Raw genomic sequence first — 22,054 nt, forward strand, 5'->3', positions numbered from 1 at the left:
TGGGGGTCAGGCAGGCACAGGGTGGCGCTCAGGACGCTCATGAGAATCTGGGCAGAGGGAGGACTAGCGGTCCCGGATTATGATACGTACTATTTGGCGGCTCAACCGCAGTGGCTCACACAATGGGTAGCGAGGGCCACCAGAGAAGAAGGGGAGTCCGGTGAGCCAGCAGGCCCCGTGCAAGTTTTGGCTCGCATAGTTCTGTGCCTCCTGACTGGGGATATGCATCTCACTTTTGCCACAGCCCGGAAATGTTGGCATAGCTACCTGCGAAGGGGGGATAAAGATCCCTTACGCACCCGAGATCCCACTGAAAATTTGTAGGGCACTCCCTCACGGAGGTACATGGCAAAGTTTGGAGGCCTGGGAACAACCGGGTCTAGAGAACATAGGCGACTTATATGAAGACTGCTCGTTGATGACATTTGACCTTCTGAGAGAACGTTTTGAACTACCTAGAGGTGACTTTCTGGTACATGCTGCGTTAACGTCGGCGATTAGCAAGCATTGGAAACTGGGCATGACAGAGCCTCCGACAGCTATGGGTTGCCAATATGTAGTGGTGCTGCGGGGCCATCAAAGCTGTCACGTGCCTATACAAACGTATGACCCTGGAGGCTCTGGCCCCTCTGCTAGCCCTAAAGACTAAATGGGAAGTGGATATAGAGAAGGAAATCCCTGACACAGCGTGGAATGGAATCGTGGAAAGGGGCTTGGAAGGGGACGCGCAACGCTAGGTTCCAGCTGGTGCATTTCCACATCCTACACAGGGCATACCTGACCCCAGTCCGCCTACATAAATATTTCCCAACCCACTCAGCGGCCTATCCACGGTGTTCAGCGGAGGTTGCTGATTTCCAACACATGTTATGGTCCTGTCCACCATTTAAATCCTTTTGGCAGAAGGTAACTGAGCTATTAGGAGAGGTTACAGAAAGGGACTTGCAATCCTCAATGGCACACTGCGTCCTGCATTGTTTTCCACACACCTCAAAGAACAAAATTAGTAAGTTTCTTGACCTGGGGTTGATATTAGCGAAAAGAACTATAACTTCCCAATGGAAGGCAAATAAAGGGCCCAGTGTAGAGAAATGGAAAACTGAGTTCTGTAAGTGGGCCCACTGTGAAGGGGAAGTCCGGTTACAAATGGCACTTAGAACAGGCAATGAACAGGCACTAGAGAGGGCGAGAGCCTGGGAAAGATTAGTCATAGAACTCACACTTCCGGCTGCTGAGGATGAGGAGTCCCCCGCACATAGCCCTGTGACACGCTTGCCATAGTACAGCTTGAGGTCGAAAGGGAAGCTAGATTCTCGACTGCTGCCCCATTCCTGTGACAAACGAAGACAGTCTGCATGATTCCATTGGTCCCTTTACTGGATAGACCTGGAAGGGTCGGCCCCATCCCAAGATAGTAGCACTCCGACACGCCGGGGGAGGGGGGTTGAGATGTTTTGTATTGATTAGGAGGGGGATTGGGTGGATAGCGGGGGGAGGGTAGGAGTTGGGGCCGAGATTGAGGGGGAAGTCTAAGGGATATAGTCTTCCGACTGTCTGATTTTCAGGGGATAGAACATGGACATTAGAAGACGGACTCTATGCAACTTTTGAGGGAGGAGAGGCCCCACCGTACGAATGTTTTGTCATGGATTGATGGCTATGAGGGGACTGTATTCCTGCTGTTCTGCCTTTTATTTCGTTTCTTATGCAATCAAAACAATAAAAATTGTGTTAAAACAAAATGAGGTTTGTTTGAGTCACCAGTAGGTATCAAGGGATTTTCATGCAATGTGTGTTCACTATTGGTTTTTATGTTTATGGAACCAAATTTGTTATGGTATTAAATATATATTCTATGTTTGTAATGTCTGTATCAATTTATTGAACTTTTTATTATATATTACTTAAATGCACAGTCATTTGCATTCAAACAGGATCCCCAATGGTTACTGATTTTTGTATCATAGATTATCCTTGAAGAGGGGATTTTGAGCTCGAAATGCATTGGGTTCATAACAGTTTGGATATACGAATGCTGCGTGAATGTAGACATGTTGAGACAAAAGCCTGGATGGGCATGACTCATACATCTGAAGATTGTTTTTGACAGTTTCTCTGCATGAATGTTTTAAAAGTTGTGAAAGTCAATAAAGTTTGGATTACCTGTATAAAATTGGTTTTCGTGTTCTCATTGTGTGTTTAGACAGTACGTCTCATCATGTGTGGGTTCCATGCACATCATTTTTTTGGGAAAACCTATGCTACAGAGGGGGAGCATTTATGAGGCTACCTATCGTTAATCTTGCCTGGGTGACTAGTCTAAATCACTGTTAACTTGGATTTAATTACGAGTGCATTCTATCATATTTCTGGATAAAACGGTTTATTTTGCCAGGTTGGATTGAAAGTTTAAAGCTGCACTACAGGCTGCAATGGTAGACCTGAGACATGTTTTAAAGTGCTACTTTAGTGACTTGAGGGTATGTCCTGTGCCTGTGGCCCTCTGAAAACTCAACTGTGAAGCAGGTTTGGTGGCTGTAGATGTGACCAAGCCTTGCACCTAGAAGCCACTGCCCTTGATGAAGCCACGCAGTGTTTCCACAACTTGCTCAAATGGCTGTATTTGATGGTATTTGGAGTTATAAAGGTTTGCAGAAAGTATGGCCTGTGTCCATTTCTTATTATGCATTAGTCAGAACTGTGTTTGCAGGGTGGGTGGAGGCCATGCATGGCACCCAGGACCCTGTACCGGGAAAGCTCACTTTTCACCCAGAAAATCGCGACAGGGTGCGGTTTCTGTCAACACAGTGTCTAGAGTCTGCTGCACTGGAGTGAAGTCTGTACACAGGGGCTGTCTTGGGTAGGCATAGGACATGACTATAGCTTTCTGTCTGCAACCAAAAGTCTCTGTGCATCCTCCCAAAGTGTACCTTTGGCTTTGCGTGTCTTCAGGTGTCTCATCCCACTAGAATAATAAAAAATGCACACTTCTGACAGATGGAGATTTTTGATATTTTAAAGATCCAAAAAAAAGACTGCTAGTCTGCAGTTTTGAACACTGAAACTTCTCAGCGCTTATCTGTACTCACTTTTGTAAAACAAAACAATTTGCTCTACTTTTTAGGTTGCACCATTTTATATTAAATGTAAAAGCTCTGATTTCGGTTTTTGACATCAATGATGTTTTCCTCACACAAACATGTACTTCTCAGTAGTTTTAGAAATTCTCTATAAGGTTTGCTACCTTCATCTTCTAGTCAGTGAGTGGATAATCTAATACTATGGTAAGTAGGCTTTCTATTAATGATAATATTAGGGATGTGCATAGCCCAACAACTATTTTGATCCCGGATTAAATTTAAGAAAAAAGGTTATTCGTGTTTGCCAGTGGGACTTCAGCTTTATAAAGTGATCGAGTATCAACAAAGTGCACTTTCAGGTCAACATACTAATTCCCTCATGTGTGTTCCTCAAGGTTGTCCAGTTTTAGACAAGATTCCAGTCGGCAGCCTTGGGTCTGTGGATGTCAATTCGCCCTACTATCCCAGCACTTACCCCAACAAACGTGACTGCAAGTGGGCTATATACTCCCAATCAGGACAGCACTTGAAGTTGGACATCCACGACCTTGGAATTGAGTATTCCCCCAACTGTGCTTTTGATTGGCTGAGAATTTATGATGGACCAAATACAAGTTCCCAGTTACTAGGTAAGGTTAACCTATCTGTTTTTGTAGAGCTACACAATGTCAATGAATTTAGATGAAAACCTTATGTAGTAATGTGATGTTATACATATGTATATGAAACATCTGATGCTGAGATTATTTTACAGCAAAGAGTTCACTTCCACTGGAATGTGTGCAATGCAAAGGAATTCAAATATTTCAGGAAGAAAGTCTACAAAGGAATTGAGTGAAGGTTGCCTAGACAGTGCAGTGACTCAGAATTCTTAGTAATAACGCAATCTTATCCTAGAGGATGGTAGGATAAATCCTCCGCTTTCCAACCCAACAGCTTTCACACCTTAAAGTATTTCATGCTGCAAAAATGATTTTAAAATACAACAATGTATGGTTTATAAAACCATATAAATGACTACATTAAAATATGAATAAATCAATAAAGTTCCAAGTAAAATATGGTTCTTTAACCATGGAGTAAAACGCACAGCATTTAAGAGTTAAAATCTAGCTCCAGCGTATAGTTCGACGGACTGGAAATCCGTCAGCGTTGTGACGGAGTGACCCGCCTGCCATGATCTAAATCAGACCTTAGGCAATGTTAACTGCAAGTTCAAGAAGCACCCATCTGAATCGGAAATATCCATTTATAGTACTGTGGACAGCGGATACAGCTGCCTACACACGAAGTGGTGTGCTTTCTCTGGTCATTAAATGCTAAAGATGTTCTGGTTTGAAAACTTTACCTGGTTATGCGTTTCCATATTACCACTTACCCAATTTTCAGCACAGAAAATAGAATGATTGTAAAAAGCGAATCAATGTCTTATAAATATAAACTATCTGCCTATCTGCTTTTTTTAAAACAAAACGAGGTGACTATTTTGAAACACAGAGAACACTGTTATGTATCACACAGTACAAAACACGGCCAGACACTGGAAACAACTTAAATATACTTTCAACTCAAGGAAAGGTAAAGCATGTTTTTGGGAACTCCCTTATGTCTGGCCTTTGAGACTACTTTATCAGTCTCTCCAGGCTTAGTTTTAAAATTAAACATATATTGAGGCGCTTTTGGTGAGAAGGTTTCATTTCTTGGTTTGTTAAAGTGTAATTTACATTTAGATTGCCAACTCCTGTACGAGGCTATGGTTCAGCCTACTTTAAACATTGGCTCTCTTCACTTTGAGTGGCTGGGCAACGCCTGTGCACATTATTCACATGTGCCTAAAAACTCTTAAATTGCAAAGGTGGTTCAGAGCGTGTTTATATTTTTGGTCGTTAACATTATAGCTGCTGACAATATGAGTGCTTGGTTATCCTGTGATTTATGCTGGTCTCCTCCTTAAATAATGAAAGGCATGTTGCAACTTAAAGGTTTGGTATTAGAAAAAAAACATCAACGGTACAGCTGCATCGGTAATGTTTTTTCAAATTAAAATATTTATTACAAGCATTAGGCGCATTTAGGAGAAGGCATATTTTCTTTTTTCTTTACGTGGCAAATGCTTACAATAAAAAAGAATTAAAAAGCAGCATGGCAATGCCAGAACTATTGGCTTTGCCAATCCTTGATCTTTAACTTGTCGAAGTTGTGATTAAAACACTTTGGAAAACATAATCAACCTGGAAAGGGAAGGAAGCCTCACTTTTGCCATGAATATTGGATGCTGAACTCTGGTTGGTTATAGGGGTGTGCGGAATTTGATTCTGCAGAATTACATTAAAATTCCCTAAGATTCAATGGAATTCTGAGATGGGATGGAGTGGGCATTTGGAGCTATTTTCTAAGCGCTAAATACACCCATGCGTCCCAGAATGGATATGAGAGCGCATTTTGCACTAAGAAAATATTGCACCCAAGTACTCCTTGGTGCCCTTACATAATTCAGTGATTACTGCAGAATATGTAAGCACACTGCTGAGTGGGGTACAGTGGTTTCTAAAGTTTAGAAACTCATGCATGTCTCTCTGCAGTGCATACCCGACGGCGCCCATGCATACTCTGCAGTGATTACTAAGGGCATCAAGGGGTATACACTGCTGTGCAGTGACTTTTAAAGAGGGCTGTAAACTGCGGGACTTTACATACTCTGCAGTATTCACTGCAGAGTATGTATGGGCACCGAGGGGTATGCACTGCTTCGGCATTGATATGTAGTTGTTTCTAAAGTGTTTTTTAACATAGAGGGACTGCTCCCTCTTCCAGCCCTATTTAAAAATCACTGCACAGCACAACGGTGCATACCCCCTTGGTGCCCTTATATTCTGATTACTACAGAGTATGTAAGGGAGCCGAGATGTAGGCACTGCAGTGATTTCTAAAGGGGGCTGCAATAGCGAGCAAGTCCCTCTGTTTAAAAACCACTGCAGATTAAACTTTACAGTGATTTTTTTGAAACCTTACTACAGATTAATTCTACTAGTGGAACTGAATAATTTTTAAGTAATTCTGCGTTACAAGAGTAATGCGGGATTACCAAATTCCTCGAATTCCACTGACGGAATCGCACATTCCACCCAGGCCTAGTTTAATGAAACTCTGGTGAAGCTAGGGGCGTAGCAGGACAATATGGCTGACCAGTGCATCTCCTGAGAGTTCTGACACACAGGCGACAATCCGGTTAAATACTGGCTCACATAGACCCCATCAGCGCGGTAAAAGCAGCAGAGGGGTGCCTGCCAATGCTGCATCCCATGCAAACACCATCTGGCCTGCTGGCACCACAATAAAAGGCCTGGCAAATCGCAGCAAGAACACTGCGGGCCCTGGGCAGGCAGCCTGAGGACTGCTGGGGGACTGCCTCGCCACTGAGCGAGTTGGAGGAATGGAAGAGTCCCTGGGCTGGACGACTGTTGAGGGGCCATGGGTGAGGACCCTGGCAAGGACCCACGTGAGAAAGAAGACCTCGCCTGCCCTCCCAGGAACAGATTGGAAGCCTGCACAGCTAGGCACAAAACTACAGGCAGTAAGAGGAGGTCGGGAAGGGGAAGTGAGCTCTGGAGAGAAAGTGGGCCAGCTGGAGCCCCTGCACCATCTGTAAGGACCCAGGGCAGAGCAAGGACTTCCGGCTGTGCACTGTAGGGGGTTGCTGTGTGTCGCAGCGGCGCTCTAAATCCCCACTGAGACTTCGATCAAGGCCTCACAAGCCGGGCTGGTAGACACTTTTTCTCCATGGCTGTACATGTGCTGGGGAGGCGGGGGGGGGGGGTGGCTGAAGCAGCGAGGCAGTCTCCACCCTTCAGTACTGCAGTTCAGGAAATGACTGGCAACCATTTCTACTTCCTGCCCGAACTGAAGGTAAGTGGTAGCTGGAGTGCACTATGGTTGGCAACATTCAGGAGGCAGGGAACCAGCGAGAACCAGAGAAGGGCCTAGAGCAATCCGACATCATGGAGGCAATACAAAGCAGCTGAACAGCCCTTGAAGGGAACATTTTATACTGTATCTATTGAAGTAATTCTCCTAAGGGCTGAAATGTGCAAAGTCGCATATCAGGTCAAGGAAGCGGAAGCTCAGATAGCTACGTTATAGTCCCAACTTAAAACCTGGAAATCCGCGGTGACTACATTGACTACTCAGGCAACTAAGATGAGGGAGTACTTGGAAGATGTGAAGGGATGCTTGCGATGAAACAATCTCAGGTTTTGGGATTTCCTGAATGCGCGGAGGGCCCTTCGCCAAACTCTTTTTGGAGGACTGGATCACAGATATACTACGGCCACCTAGACTGTCCAAGTTCTTCTAGATTGAGCTAGCCTATCACTTGTTGGCAGCACCGTCTCCGCCTGGGGCACCTCCTATGTATTAACTGGTAGACTGTCATAAAAACGCTTGGATTACACAAAGGAAGTCCAGGACAAACAAAAAAAGTTCATGACTATAAAGAACAAGCATTTACAATGCAATGGTCTCGGCATTATTAAAGGTAGAGCTATTGGCATTGCTCATGACATTTTGTTTTCATTTTTTTTTTAACATGAATAACTGGTATTGTCATTTACAATGGCAATAGGTGAGCATTAGAAAGTAGAGGGTATTCGCGGACAGAGAGCCCCCCACACACACACAGAGCCCCCCACACACACAGAGCCACCCACACACACAGAGCCACCCACACACACAGAGCCACCCACACACACAGAGCCACCCACACACACAGAGCCACCCACACACAGAGCCACCCACACACAGAGCCACCCACACACACAGCCACCCACACACACAGCCACCCACACACAGAGCCACCCACACACACAGAGCCACCCACCCACACAGAGCCACCCACACAGAGCCACCCACACAGAGCCACACACACACAGAGCCACCCACACACACAGAGCCACCCACACACACAGAGCCACCCACACACACAGAGCCACCCACACACACAGCCACCCACACACACAGCCACCCACACACAGAGCCACCCACACACACAGAGCCACCCACCCACACAGAGCCACCCACACAGAGCCACCCACACACACACACAGAGCCACCCACACACAGAGCCACCAAGCAAAAAAGCTACACACACAGAGCCACCCACACAGAGCCACCTACCAAAAAAGCCACACACACACACAGACGGAGCCACCCACACACAGAGCCACCAACCAAAAAAGCTACACAGACAGGGCCACCTACCAAAAAAGCTACACACAGACAGAGCCACCCACACAGAGCCACCTACCAAAAAAGCAACACAGACAGAGCCCAACACACAGAGCCCCACACACACACACACACACATAGCCCCAAACACACACACACAGCCACCCACACACACAGCCACCCACACAGAGCCACCCACACTCAGAGCCCCACACACACAGCCACCAACCAAAAAAGCTAAACACACACACAGCCACACACACACACAGCCACACAGAGCCACACCCACACACAGCCGCACACACACACAGCCACACACACACAGAGACACACACACACAGAGACACACACACACAGTTTAAGGTTAATAGTGTTTGATGCAAAAAAATAAGAATTCAGGGTATGTTTGGGGGCCCTGTTCCATAGACCAAATTGTGGGAAAAACCTGACCTGTGCAGTTCAGAGCGAGCGACCTTCTTATTTGGCTTGAGAGGGCGGCCATACCTGGTTCACACGGGTCCCCGGCAGATGTTGGAGTGCTAGCCCTCTGCCAAAGTCGCAGTTTAATTTTGTTTTTTAAGAAATAGACACATTTCCCCTTGTTTGCACCTACTTCATGTAAGTGTTGGTGTTAGATACAAAGCCAAGTTTAGCTGTCTCAGTAGAATGGGCTTTGCATCAAAGCCTTTGGGTGTTCTCTGGTTTGCCCCATTAAATGCCTGTTGATGCTAATAGTTTTTTTGTACTGAGAAAAGTTCACCTTTCCAGAAGATAATAAATAGCTGTGTGTTCAGTCTCCCTAGAGCTGATACAAAGCCTTAGTACAAAGCCTTAGTAAATCTGGGTCAAACTCTGCATATGCACTCATCCCGAAAGTATTCATTGAAATATTCTTGTATTGTGTGCTGCATTACTGTATATAATAAATCTGACACTCAAATAAAACAGTGAATGGCCTCATGTGGTGGGCATTTGATGTATGGAATTTCTGTTCCAAAATGAGTGCGTGCCTGGTAGGAATCCGTGCCAACTTCCTCAGAACTCCTAAAATATCCATGCCGCAACCCAAACGTTATTCATTAAATGATACAAAATAAGGTTTAACTAGAATCCAGGCTTCTGGGCATCCCCCTCTGTATCTAAGCCCCCCACGCCACACCCCACGCCATAAGTACACCCAAGCTTCTAGTCACTGGTCAAGAGGCGAGTATGACAAGGGCTGGGTGTAAGGCTGGACTGGCCCTATGGGACACTGGGTAGTCTGCAGACCCGGGGCTGCTTTTACCGATGGCTAGGTGGGAACATCCGCTAATCAGCCTGGCAAACAGCCCTGAGGGGAAAACACACAGGGTCTTATTTACAAGCCCCTCGCACCGCCAGTGCGTCACTTTTAATATGGAAAAAAGTGATGTATGGGCGGCGCAAAGGGATTGTAAATATGCCCCTCCGTTTACTTGTAGACACTTAGGGTCTTATTTGCAAGCCCCTTGCGCCGCCCGTACGTCACTTTTTTCCATGTTAAAAGTGATGCACTGGCTGCGCGAGGGGCTTGTAAATAAACCCCTTACAGAATTTGCCCCCACGCCTAATCCTCCTGGAGCAGGGCGGCACGCACTTGCTACACTTTCTCAGTCAGAACACATTTTTCGCGGCTGCTTTCTGCTCCCGGTCTGCCTCTGAAGCCGGCAGTGAGTCATCTGGTGGAAGCCGGATCGAGGAATACCAGTAAATGGCTTCACGGTGAGTCACTTTTACTTACTGGACCGTCACTGTCTCACTTCCTACTTATACCCGTGAGAAGATGACAACATATCTACGTCTGACAGGAAATTACCCTAGTTAAACACTGGCCTTTGGCAGACCTAGCAGGGGGTATGTATAGTTTGAGCCCTGGTGGCTGGGTAAAATAAATTAGGCCTTGGCACGTATTTGTCTTTTTTTACAAATTAACCGGTGATAGGCCCCTTCTCAGTGGCCCTTAGTTGTCCATATCCCATGTTGTTGTTTCTGCCCTAGTCTGCGCAGAGTATGGAAGGGGGGTGGGACAATGTTGATTCACAGTCCTGGATTGCGGGAGAACACGTGATAGTGTGGTCATGCACAGTACTGGAGTTTGCGCCTGGGGCCATGTTTGATGCCCTACCACACATTCTATGTGTAGTGTGTGGGGGCAGAAATGCCCTGCATAATCTTGCATTGTGGCAAAAGGTAGCCCACTTGCCTGGAACTAGACGATGCATGGGGCAAGGTGTGGACATGCAGTCCTGGATGGCGCAAGACCATAGGACAGCATGTTTTTACACAGTCATGAACTGTTTAAGAGCATAGGAAAGCATGCTTGCGCGCCAAACGTATGGCAGTGTGTTGCACTAGCATTGTCTGTGAATGTACACCGCAGGCACGCTGCAGAACCAGTGTGTAACGAAAAAAAAAAATACCAGTCAGAATGTGGTTCAGGGTCCCAGAAACTCCTATGTGACATCTCACACACAGAGCCCAGCGGCAGGCAGGGAGCGCACGGTCCGGGACCGGAGGGGGAGAGCCAAGGAGGAGAGAGGTGAGAAGAGGGGTGGGGAGAGGAGGCGACGAGAGGAGTACCTTTCCTCAGCAAGTCCTTCAGCTGCGCATTCTTGTGTGGTGCTGTTGAGCCGGTTACTGGACATACTCCTCTGCTCTGGGGAGGGGTGTGCGTGCCCGTGAGCCCATCAGCCTCAGCCAGCCGGGTGTTTGGCCTCGGGGGGCGGCTGGCCGCAGGCTGCAGGCAAGCGGGAAAAAATGAAGTGTGGGGAGGAGGCAAGACACTCCTGGCCATACGTTCTCCTCGGCTCCGACCAGTCCTGGCGGCCACTCCAGATTACTGCGTTAAACAAAAAGAGTAAAGCGTCAACAAAGCGCCCAGACCATGAAACGCGCCATGCAGCGCCGACGCCTACCCTCCCGCGCCAGACGCACTTGAAACTCGAGGATGCCTCTAAATTCTTGCTTCTCTCACTTAAGCCCGCTGCCCCTCCAATGGCGCACAGACTGTTTACCATCGGACCTTTTGGCTCCTTCTGTCCTTCCAAAAGTGTCTGTTTTTGTTTTTCTAAAAGCACTCCATAATGCATGCGTGTCCCCCTTTCTCTGTGTTTTGCCGCTTCCCCACTGTAAACAAGAAAAAAATCAAAACTTACCTGGAGTGGTAGCGGGGCTGTTCCTGACAACAACAACCCAAAAAAAAAATGGCTGCCGCAAAGCTCCGAAATTTTCGGAATCGGGGGTGTGTTTTTTGCAGCATGACGGATGACGTCACAGATAGAAAGAACGGAAAAAACACGCCCCGAATCCAAAAAAGACGGGGCTTGAACAGAGTGCATTTACTAGGCCAGCCATTGGAGAAGAGGGGCGGTTTCCAAGCCCCCTCTAAGAAACATTAAATCCTTGGGCTCCGCCCACACTGCTTACGCAGTGCGACGCAGTCCTCGACCTAAAAAGCAGCGCAAACTAAACGTTCAATACAGCCTAATATTCCAGACTAAACAGTGTGCCCAACATGAAGAGAAGACTTAATTATTTACCACACCAGAGGATGCCTTGGACTTCCTGAGGACGAGAGGCAAAGCTCCACCACGTGGATGGACTTCTCCAAACCGTTGTGTACCTTGATCTGGGAGGTAAAACAGCTCCACAAGGAAATGGAGGTTCAGGAGGCTGTCTCGTCAGATTGTGGTACGGAATGCTCTGAAACTACCTCTGGTGTTTCTTTCTGACCCTTCTGGTATCTATACGGGTAGCAGTGAATTCTTTATATCAAAGTGCAAGCCAGAACCCCTTCACCTCTGGCTAATACAGCAATAATACTCATGTAACACAGGCGCAGGAGAAAGGTTATTACTGCATTGTTAAAAAGGCAGACTTGATTGTCCTCGACCTTGAGTGAGAACTGACTTTGTGACTTTCTGGGGTGTTTGGCAACATAGTGTGGCCTTGAGATCATGCATCCCCTTCAGGCTAATCATGGCACACTCCCGACACAACTTGGAGTAGTTGCCTAAGCCCATACACCAGAGGCACACCTTTTGGAGATCTGTCAGTCATTTCTTTGCAACAATGCCTAATTGAAGTAAACTTTATACTTTCAACAGCGGACATGTTGCCTTGCACAGTAGGATAAAATTGGACTAAAGTTTGATGAGAAAAAGGTACAAAGGAGCAAAAAGAGGAACTGACCCCAGTGCTCTTGGGAAGTGCCTAGATGAGATTACAGTCGTAATCTGGGGCAGGCTCCCCCAGCATACAGGGAATATGATGAAAAAATCTTCTAGATCCATCCTGATTCCCGGGGATATTTCAAAGATGAGGAATCTTCAGTTAGAATTATCAGTAAGAACAAGCTTTATCTAAAAGCAATGCCAAAGTTATGATTTTTAAGTATACTGTACCATGAGAAAACCCACGCCTTTGAACATATAGTTTTTTTCTTTTTCTCTCTCTCTCGCTTTCCTTTCTTCCTCTTTTCTCATCCATGTATACTGTATGCTCCATGTAAATATATATTTTTTTACAATAAAAAAATCAAACAAAAACAAAAAAGTACAGACTATTACAATAGTAAAATGTGACATAATAAGTGCTGTAACCACTGTCCTGAGGCTGTCATCCGGAAGAAGGAACTTTATTTTCCTCATTATTCTGAGGAGAAAGAAACATGAAGAGACAACCCCTCTTATCTGGTCTCCAATAGTGAGTTTATTGTCCACGATCACCCCTAGGTTCTTCACTTTCTCAGCCGGTTCTGGAAGAGTCCCCAGTTCTTTCGGCCACCAGTCAGGTGCCCAGATGTTCCTGTTATTACCAAAAATAATAACCTCTGTTTTTCCAGAGTTAAGTCTCGGGCAGATGGACGCCACCCATCCCGAGATTGCTTTCACCGAGTCGTGACCTTTTATTCCGGTTTCAGCTTCATGGCCACGCTGAAGGGACAATACAATTTACGTGTCATCCACATATGATGTCAGTTGGAACCCGAATAAACTTATCAGGGCTCCCAACGGGGACGCGTATACATTAAAAAGTGTAGGGCTCAGGGATCAACCCCTGAGGCACCCCACAAGGAAGGGAGAAGGGTTTCGACCTAACCTTATCCAGGTCCATTGTTTGCAATCTATCAGTGAGGAAGGATTTCAGGAGGTTCCAGGCCGTGCCTGGAATCCCATTTTCTGATAAATGGTCTATCAGAACCTTGTGATGGACCATTATCGAAGGCCGCCGAGAGATCCAACATGATCAACATCGCAGCGCCTCCCTGGTCCAAGGCCTATCTAACCTACTCTGTGGATTTGATCAAGGCCAGTTCTGCTCAAGCGTTTAGACCGGGTGTCTCAAAATACTATTAACTGCAGTGCAATTGTAGATCATGGCTTTTTTAACAATCTCTTTCATTCATCATAGAATTATTTTTAGCAGTTATATTATTTCATTGTCACTTCCTTTGATGTGAAAGGATATGTGACATCACAACATGTAATACATTCATTAGCACTCCCAGCAATTTTGGAAACTTGAGTGCCTATAATCGACTCCATGAATGTAGACTATTATAAATGAAATGGGGACAGGAGGAAAGGGGGGAATCAGAAAAACAATCACTGGATATTTGAGCCAAATGCCTATAGGCACCATTATTTTCTCCCTCCCCCTTGAACTACTATTGTCCTATACAAAGTTATAATATAAATGTTACAAATGTTTTCACATACTCTTCTCAAAGAGATGTTATCACATCTTCCCCTGTTATCAAATGGATGTTGTGACATCCTCCCTCGTCATATCCTGGTTTGTCATTTGCTCTCATCCAGACTCCACCCAAAACTGTGCATACCTAAAGATGTTCTTTCATTTAATTTTGTTCACATAACCTAGTGAAATCGGCGATTCTGACTGTTCTAAGAGGGAGCAGATCTAGATGGTCAGCTGATATAAATATTTCTCCTGGCACTGAGACCCTGACAAATGATCTTGATTTTTCTGCGTATTGTCCCATAGGGTTCTAGCTCTAAAATCCCAAAATGCATTTTGAACTAAACTGAGTATGAGACCTATCCACTAGGTGGTCGTGGGTAAATAAAAACACAATTTGAGGTTAAAATATCGGTGATCCCATATATTGAATTCTAGAACAAGCTGAAGCTCAAGTGACATATGAACTACAGAGCACAATTCATAAACTACTAAACATATAATATACTGAGAATATAGTTTTTATGGGAACGAGATCGGACATCCTAAAAATTATAAACCGGAAATATAGAAAAAAGGCCTAGTATATTCCATGAACAAGACCAAAGGTCTTGCTTACACGCTTCCGGAGTTTGGAGAAAGGGATAGGTCTCCTTTGTGAATAAAATAATATGCATGCATCACCCCGAATGGCGTCATCTTTCCTCTGAAGTGTCTTGGCATTTAATACATAGATGCATTTATACTAATAGATGGAAAAAAATATACTGCTAGGCTTCGGAGTTTGCTAAAAGGTGTCATTTGTTATGCTGAATACACGGCAGAATCTGTTTTTGTGTTGCAGGAAATTTTTGTGGCAATGGAAATGGCATCACTTTAAGGTCAACTGGCAACTACCTGACCCTGCATTTTGAGACTGATAGGTCAGTGGGTGATCGTGGCTTCAGGAGCACGTGTACAGAAGTCACTGCAGAGTCGACGCTAGGACAAAAGAGTAACGCACCAAATAGCTCACCTCGTAAGTACAAAAATGGCTGAAGATTGTTTTGTAAATGATGGATTTACAAATGTGATGTGTGAAGCTTTAAGTGAGATGAAGTACCCTTAAAAGTGGTAGCTTGAGACCTTTGATAGGAGTGTAGGAGGTAACACCCCCACCAAAGTGAGTGAATTAGACTGCCCCATAAGCAGTTCGGGGCAGATGTTCTCGCCCCTCCCCCTGAGAAAGTTTTAAAATTGGGATAAAATTGTACATTTTACTGCAGAATTTTCACATAAGTTGCTAAGAAGCCATGAGTGTTGCAAGGTCTTTCGACAAATTTTGCTGGAGAGCAATTATGACTGCTATGAGTTTTTTAGGTTCACCTGTCAAGACAATTTTGAGATAATGGTGGTAAACGTGGTTTTTCAGCATAATTTCCCACCAAAAATGTCCAAAATGACTGAGGCACTGCATTCGATTCAGAAAGTGCAATTTCAGAAATTTTCATAACTGATGTTCACTTCTACTTTTCGCTTTCTTTCAGTTTTCCAATTCTGCCCCTTCTAAGAAGATAGCCAGTCTTGTGTTATGAGTCCAAAACTATTTAAAAGGGAAACCTAAAAATACCCAAATGCTGCTGTGTTTAGTTGCCTATAGCAAAGGCATTCTTTTTAGCCGGGTAACAGAGACATTCCACGCTTGGAAAGCAGACTAGTTATAAGAATTGTACTGACTCTGCCATTAGACGATAGAGTAATTATCACTCCGATATCTACTCTGAATATAAATGGACTACATGTCCATTTATAAACATCCGCTTGTCCAGTTACGAAAATGCACACATTTTTCGACTGAATAAAAGATTTCAGTTTTCAAAAAAAAACTGTCCCATTTTTGTTAACGTACATTTGATACCAAAACATCAATTTACGATTAATACCATGTACTGGCATATGTCCTACTGCTTTAGATGGATATCGTTTACTTTGCATGCCAGTGTATCTCTGTCTTAAGACTACCAACCCCAGAAGACTTTTGTCTCACTACTGATGTTCTCCACTGTGAATCGAGCTTTTTGGTCTGAGTTAAATATATCCCAAAAGGAAGTTTCAGAAAATATGCTTTCCATGAAATGTCTTGCTTGGGATTCGGGTTTGGGGATACCTTGAGCACTACTTTACTTAAGTGGGCCAAAGTATTTCCCTGATCTTTACTTAAGTACTTTCCATAAGAATCTCCATATAGGATATTAGTCCATGTGTTCAACGGCATTTCTTTATCTCCTGTCTAATGATGGCCTCTACGCTGTGTTAACCAACCCTCCCATACATCTTTTACCCTTGCCCGTTCATGTACATGTGGCTTCTATCATCAGGTCTTATTCACTCAGTATAAAATTCTTGAACTACTGGCAGTGAAGTCGCTTCACTCACCTTTATCAAGCACTACTTTGACCAGCAAATCTTTTCCACTAAAGTGGCAATCCTCACTCAAAGGCATGATATTAAACTAGTTACCAGATAATCTGCAGTCATAGTTCTTATTGACAGCACTATCTTTTGCTTATACGAATCTGTTAACATGTACTGCTTTGGAGGAGATCCCCATGTCATGTCCAATGTGATCTGTTATGTTAAAAATATTTTTAGAGAGCACATACACCAGACGGTTTCTTGGTGCTAAATGTAGGAATAGCCTGCTGCTAAATTGGTCATTCATATGCCTGGGAGAACAACCAAGTTTTTAAGAGTCTCCTGAATAGAGGGTAGCTTGTACAAGATCTAATGTTAAAAGGAAGAGAGTTCCAAAAATGAGGGGCTAAGACCACAAATCTACAACCACCTCGTTCTCTTCAGTTTGTAAGTAGGAGTAACCAGAAGGTTAAGATGGGTTGAACGAAAGTTGAGGACAGGGCTGTACCTTTGGATAAGATTAGAGACAAATTCCGGACAAGTGCAGTGCAGAGATTTGAAGATGAGGCATCCGATTTTAAATGCACGACGTTGTGTTAAGGGGAGCCGGTGTAGCTTCCTCCTTAGAGCAATGGCGTGTTGCTATCTCAGCTGATGATAGTTCAGTCTAGCTGCCTGGTTTTGCACCACCTGTAATCTTTTTCTTAAGCACATCGGGAGACCGAAATAAAGTGAATTAGTATAATCGATGGTCGAAATGACCAGAGATAAAAAGAACCTGGATAAGAGCTTCTGTGGTGAGAAATCTACAGATTTTCCTGATTTTACAAAGCTGGAAGAAGCAGGTACAGACTACCGTCCCAATCCGGGACTTCAGGGAGAGGTCACAATTGATTGAAACACCAAGACTCTTGGCTGAGGAGGATGGTGCAGGAGGTGTTCCCAACTCGGCTGGCCAGAAATTCGAGTTCAAGGATTGTGTGAACCACCTATTAAGATAATGTCAATTTTGTCAGAATTCAGCTTTAGATGATTACTATTCATCCAGTTGCATATATGTAGCATGGTAGTCTGAACATTCTGTATAGTCGGGGGTTAAAAGTGCACACATTTCCTTCTCCTAGTAGACTGAATTAGAGGGGGGGAAGTAAAAATGGAACAAGCACAGAGATAACGAAGATCTCCGTGGCACACCAGAGGATAATTTGATATTAAGCGATGTGAAGTGGGAGAGGCGGACTGACTGGAAGCGGCCATGAGCCAGCTGGGAGCATCATGGGGATTCTTGCTTGAATAGTAGGGATTTTATCGCTAACATAGTATTCAAAGAGTTACAAAGTGACTGGGTGGGAGTAAATTACAGTAAAGCTAACTGGATTGGATAGCTCAGTGACAATTGCAAATATTTCTTTCGATTTGTTTTTGGAATTCAAGATTTTATTAGAGAAGTAAGTAGCTTTAGTTTGTAAAATGGATTTTTTTGTATTGTTTAAGCTGGGCTTAGTAGATGTCTTTATGTCTGGGGAGTAATTCCGTCACCAGATACGTTCTGTTCGGTGCAGGGCTATTTTTTGAAGTTTTAAGTCTTCTGAAAATCATCTCTAGGCATCATGACGCCTGGCTGTTTTGATTTTCCTAAAGGGGTCATGTTTATTGCTAGCTGCTGTTAGCTATGTTTTTATATTTTTTTCACTGAGGCAAATGGATGGCTGATTAGTGGGTACTGTGGTCACCAGCCTGTTACAGAAGGTGTTAATATTCCTTGCCATTATCCACTCCTTGGCTGGGGGTTTTGATAATAGGTTATTGAGAGAAAGCCTAATTAAAAAGTGATCAATATAGATGAAATATATCAAACTGAAGTTTAACAAGGACCGAGTGCTCAGATATATTATTGCTAGTTTGGACATCCTGTGACTGTCCTGCCTCTGGGTGATCTCTACAGCGGGAGGCGGCTGATTGAGTTCAGGGCAGAGTTTTCATAATCCCCCTTTTAACTAGTCTGGAGCGAGTGGAGGGATTAAATGGATGATCTTTAGAATGCCAATGTTTTAATTTAGTCATCGAATAGCTTAAAAGTTGGGCATAGTGACTGACCCCTGGCAAGGAGAGACGCGGACGGGTGCAGACTGGCTTGCCTTCTCACCTTAGGCACGTCTGTTGCGTGCATCTATTGCGCGCCCCCGCTGCGACCGTCAATAAATGGCCGGTGCAGCTTTCGGCTCCTCAACCCCGCCCACTGTGATTGGGTGCCCCTGTTGGGCTTGGATAAGGAAGTAAAGCCGGCATGTGGCTGATACGAGCAGGTAGTAGTGTCGAAATCTTTAAAAATTTGCAGTGAGGCAATTCAAATTCATACAGAGCAAAAGGTTAAAACAATACAAACAACACACTGCAGCGGGAATGCCTAAAGTCTACAAATTTGATGGAGATGCACTTGCAGGAGGAGAGCTTTGGTCACAAATGTGCTCCTGCTTTGGTTATTATATCTAAGGCGGCACCACTTCTGGCAATCCTGGCAGCAATGGACATGGCTATCACTACTGGCAGACTGCTATGGAATAGATCACCAAGTGTCCTCTGTCTTGAGAGTAGAGAGATTTGAAAGGGGTTGATTTTTTTAAGGTGGATCTTGGACTGAGGTTTTGTGCAATAAATAATTTCAGCTGCATATTTACTTTAGTGTAAAACACACACTAAATATACCAAAACTCAAGAGCGCAATAGAATATTTGTTGAGTTTTCAAGATGGGCTCACTTGACCAGTGTAGATGTATACGTTTTTCATGTCCCCTTATGACTATTACCACATTTAATATTGTTCTTTGACACTTCCATAAACATAAGGGATTTTGGGATACACCATCAAAACAACACCCTTTGTCAAAACGTTAATCATTTTAGAGTGGGTACAAAGGGGACCACATTACTTTAAAAAAAAAAAAAAAAAGCTGTGTACTGAGTTGCTGGAGATGAAACTAAGTGCCTCACCTAGAACCTTGTGTTTTAGGTACATTTGGAAGTGCAGAGGGACAGCTCATACTCAACGAAAACTGCAGCGTGAGGAACACGAGAAGTGTGCAAGCTGGCGAAGAGCACACCCCCCGAGTGATTGGTGGTTGGGATGCGTGCCCCAGTTCATTTCCTTGGATGGTCAGCCTGCAGACAAAGAGAGGGAAGCACATTTGTGGTGGTTGCATTATATCACCTACTTATGTTCTAACGGCTGCACACTGTGAAGTCAGGTAAGCATGCAACTGTAGAACTGATTTACCTCACTGAACCTATGCCAGTAAAACCTCAAGCCTTCAAATGCACGCCAAAGCATTCTGTTGTATCAATCTCTTACTGTTAAATACTGTTTCTCATTGATCTTACTCCGGTGGTGTGAAAATGGGGTGCGAGGATCAATAACTGAAAAACAAGTCAAAGAATTATGCAAGGTCCACTCCAAACCAATTTCATAAAGTATAAAATAGCTTACCCAGATAGCATAATTTTATTTATTCTTAGTATTTATAGAGTGCACTGGCGCTAAACCTCTACTGAGAAGAAGAAAGCTGCTGTCGAAATGCCAGAGCAGTGATAACGGACTACAAGGGAAAAGCCAAATTCGTACGGCTTTCCTGAAATGCAGCAAGTCCGTAATAGTCCTCAAAGCGGCGGATCATTTATTCCAAAGCTGTGCCGCTTTGATTTACCAATGAAAAAAATAAAAAAGCTCGACCACCCTGTCTTGTTTACTGGAATTTTGAAATAAATACAAGATGTTCAGTTCGGGAGCGAAGATTCCTCCTTGGTACACCTTTTAATTTTCTTATCAGTGGTGTAAGGCCTTTACCCTGGAGCACTTTAAAGACTATACAGAGTGATTTGGCTATCCTTTGTTTTATTGGAGGCTCGTGGAGTTCCTTCAAAGCTCTGGAGGAGGATGATATTCTTGCCCTATTTAATGCTAATTTTGGAGCTGAGGCTTGAACTCTGCACAGTCTATTTACCAAATAGCCTGGTACTCCTAGTAGAAGAGCATTGCAGTAATCAAGCCTGCTTAGTATGCTTAGTATGACACTTCGCACAGTCGGAGCTTTTAAGGGGCTGGGGTGTTACATCGGCAGGACTTTACTTAAATTCTGAAGTGCAAAGCAAGTAGCTGCTATTTGATCAACATGGCTCTCCATAGATAGCTTGTTATCAAAGGTAACCCCCGGGTTGTGGAGTTTCTGCGAGTCTCTTAGTTCATTATTTGTTGCCAGTGGCCAGAAATTCGTTGGGAGTTTCATCAGGACTTTACTGGCTGTACAACAGAAACTCCATTGTGTCCCACTTGAATCTTAAAGAATTATTACCTAGCCAATTCACGATGTCTTTCAGACAGTTATGAAAGTAGTCGAGTGCACCAGGCTAACTGCTTTCTGGATACAGTATAAAATGCGTGTCATCAGCTTAGTTCACAAGCTTGATCTTACAGAATTTAATGAGTGTAATCAAAGGTTGCATGTAAATTAGGCCTGGGCTGTAAATTCCGCTCCACTCGTGGAATTTGGGTAATTTCGCGTTCTGCGGAGAACGCAGAGTTGCCAAAAATTCCGCGGCTTCATGGAATTTTATGCAAGTTCACGCTTTCAAAATGCATGTTCGCAAGATATTTCTCCCCGAGCACTCAAACAGCGTTCGCGAACAGGAAAAAAGCATTGTGAACGGATGGAACAAGCAATTCCGCGTGTTCGCTGAACTTTTGCGTGCTCGCTGAGATTTTTTACCATTTTGCTGAGCTTTGCGTAGCGCGACTACTCAAATTGTGTCCACCCCTAATAAATATTAAAAAGAACCCTTGTTTAACTCCCTGCTCAATTAAAAAAAATGCATTAATGTGCTAAAAAACCACTGTACAACGATCTGACAGATATGAACTCATCCAACTCAATGCCATGAAATGAAATGAAATTAAATTTGATTTGTAGAGCGCATGGCTGCCCGAAAGCGTCCCAGCGCTTGCTTAGGGAACCCGTCCTGGTATTCCCCTGCGAGATAACCCATTACTGGGCATCCCCAAGGTGAAAGCCAGACATCCCGCTGCGAGGGGCCGTTGTGGAGATTAAGCAAGCTATTGCCCAGAGTTACAGAGTGGGACTCCATGATTGGAATAGGCACCGAGGCAAGAATTGTCAGGTCTGGGGAAATTTTGAGCCCAAGACCCGCCGAGGCGGGGAATTGAACCCTGGTCCGGGCCAGACCTCTGCATCAGGGTCTGCCGCTCCAACCACTTGAGCCACACTTCTCCAATTCTCCATACCACCAACTCCACTCATAGCTAGCCTTGCCAGTGGTGTCTTGTGATTGACTGTGTCAAAAGCGGCTGACCGATTGAGTAATTTCAGAAATGCTGATTGACCGTTATCCACCCTCATCTGGAGTTCATCCATAACATAAAAAATTTAAAAGAAAATTCCTAAAGCAAAGAATTTTTTTAAACTATTTTTAATATTAGTAAATGGGTAACAAAGCTGATGTAGAAGCCACTGGTAATCAATAAATGTGTGTTTCAAATAGTGGAAATATCTGCGTCCATCTGTCTTTCTGGTGGAATGCAGGGTTGTACAGAAAGTCTCTTTGAAGGTCTTAAATGCCTAGAGATCATT

The 22,054-nt window shown here is 44.3% G+C and overlaps 1 protein-coding gene across 1 annotated transcript in view; it reads left to right on the forward strand.

The window, feature by feature from the left end:
* The window catches only part of OVCH1 (ovochymase 1), an 852,055-nt gene that overhangs the window by 729,696 nt on the left and 100,305 nt on the right, over positions 1–22,054 (forward strand). The window contains exons 28-30 of the mRNA XM_086952799.1: positions 3,476–3,709; positions 14,866–15,039; positions 19,426–19,660. Coding sequence (XP_086808925.1) covers positions 3,476–3,709; positions 14,866–15,039; positions 19,426–19,660 — 643 coding nt within the window. The remainder of the gene's footprint in view (positions 1–3,475; positions 3,710–14,865; positions 15,040–19,425; positions 19,661–22,054) is intronic.

The sequence above is a fragment of the Lissotriton vulgaris genome, chromosome 1_2 (genome assembly GCF_964263255.1).
Source record: "Lissotriton vulgaris chromosome 1_2, aLisVul1.2, whole genome shotgun sequence".
In the NCBI taxonomy this organism is placed as follows: Eukaryota; Metazoa; Chordata; class Amphibia; order Caudata; family Salamandridae; genus Lissotriton; species Lissotriton vulgaris.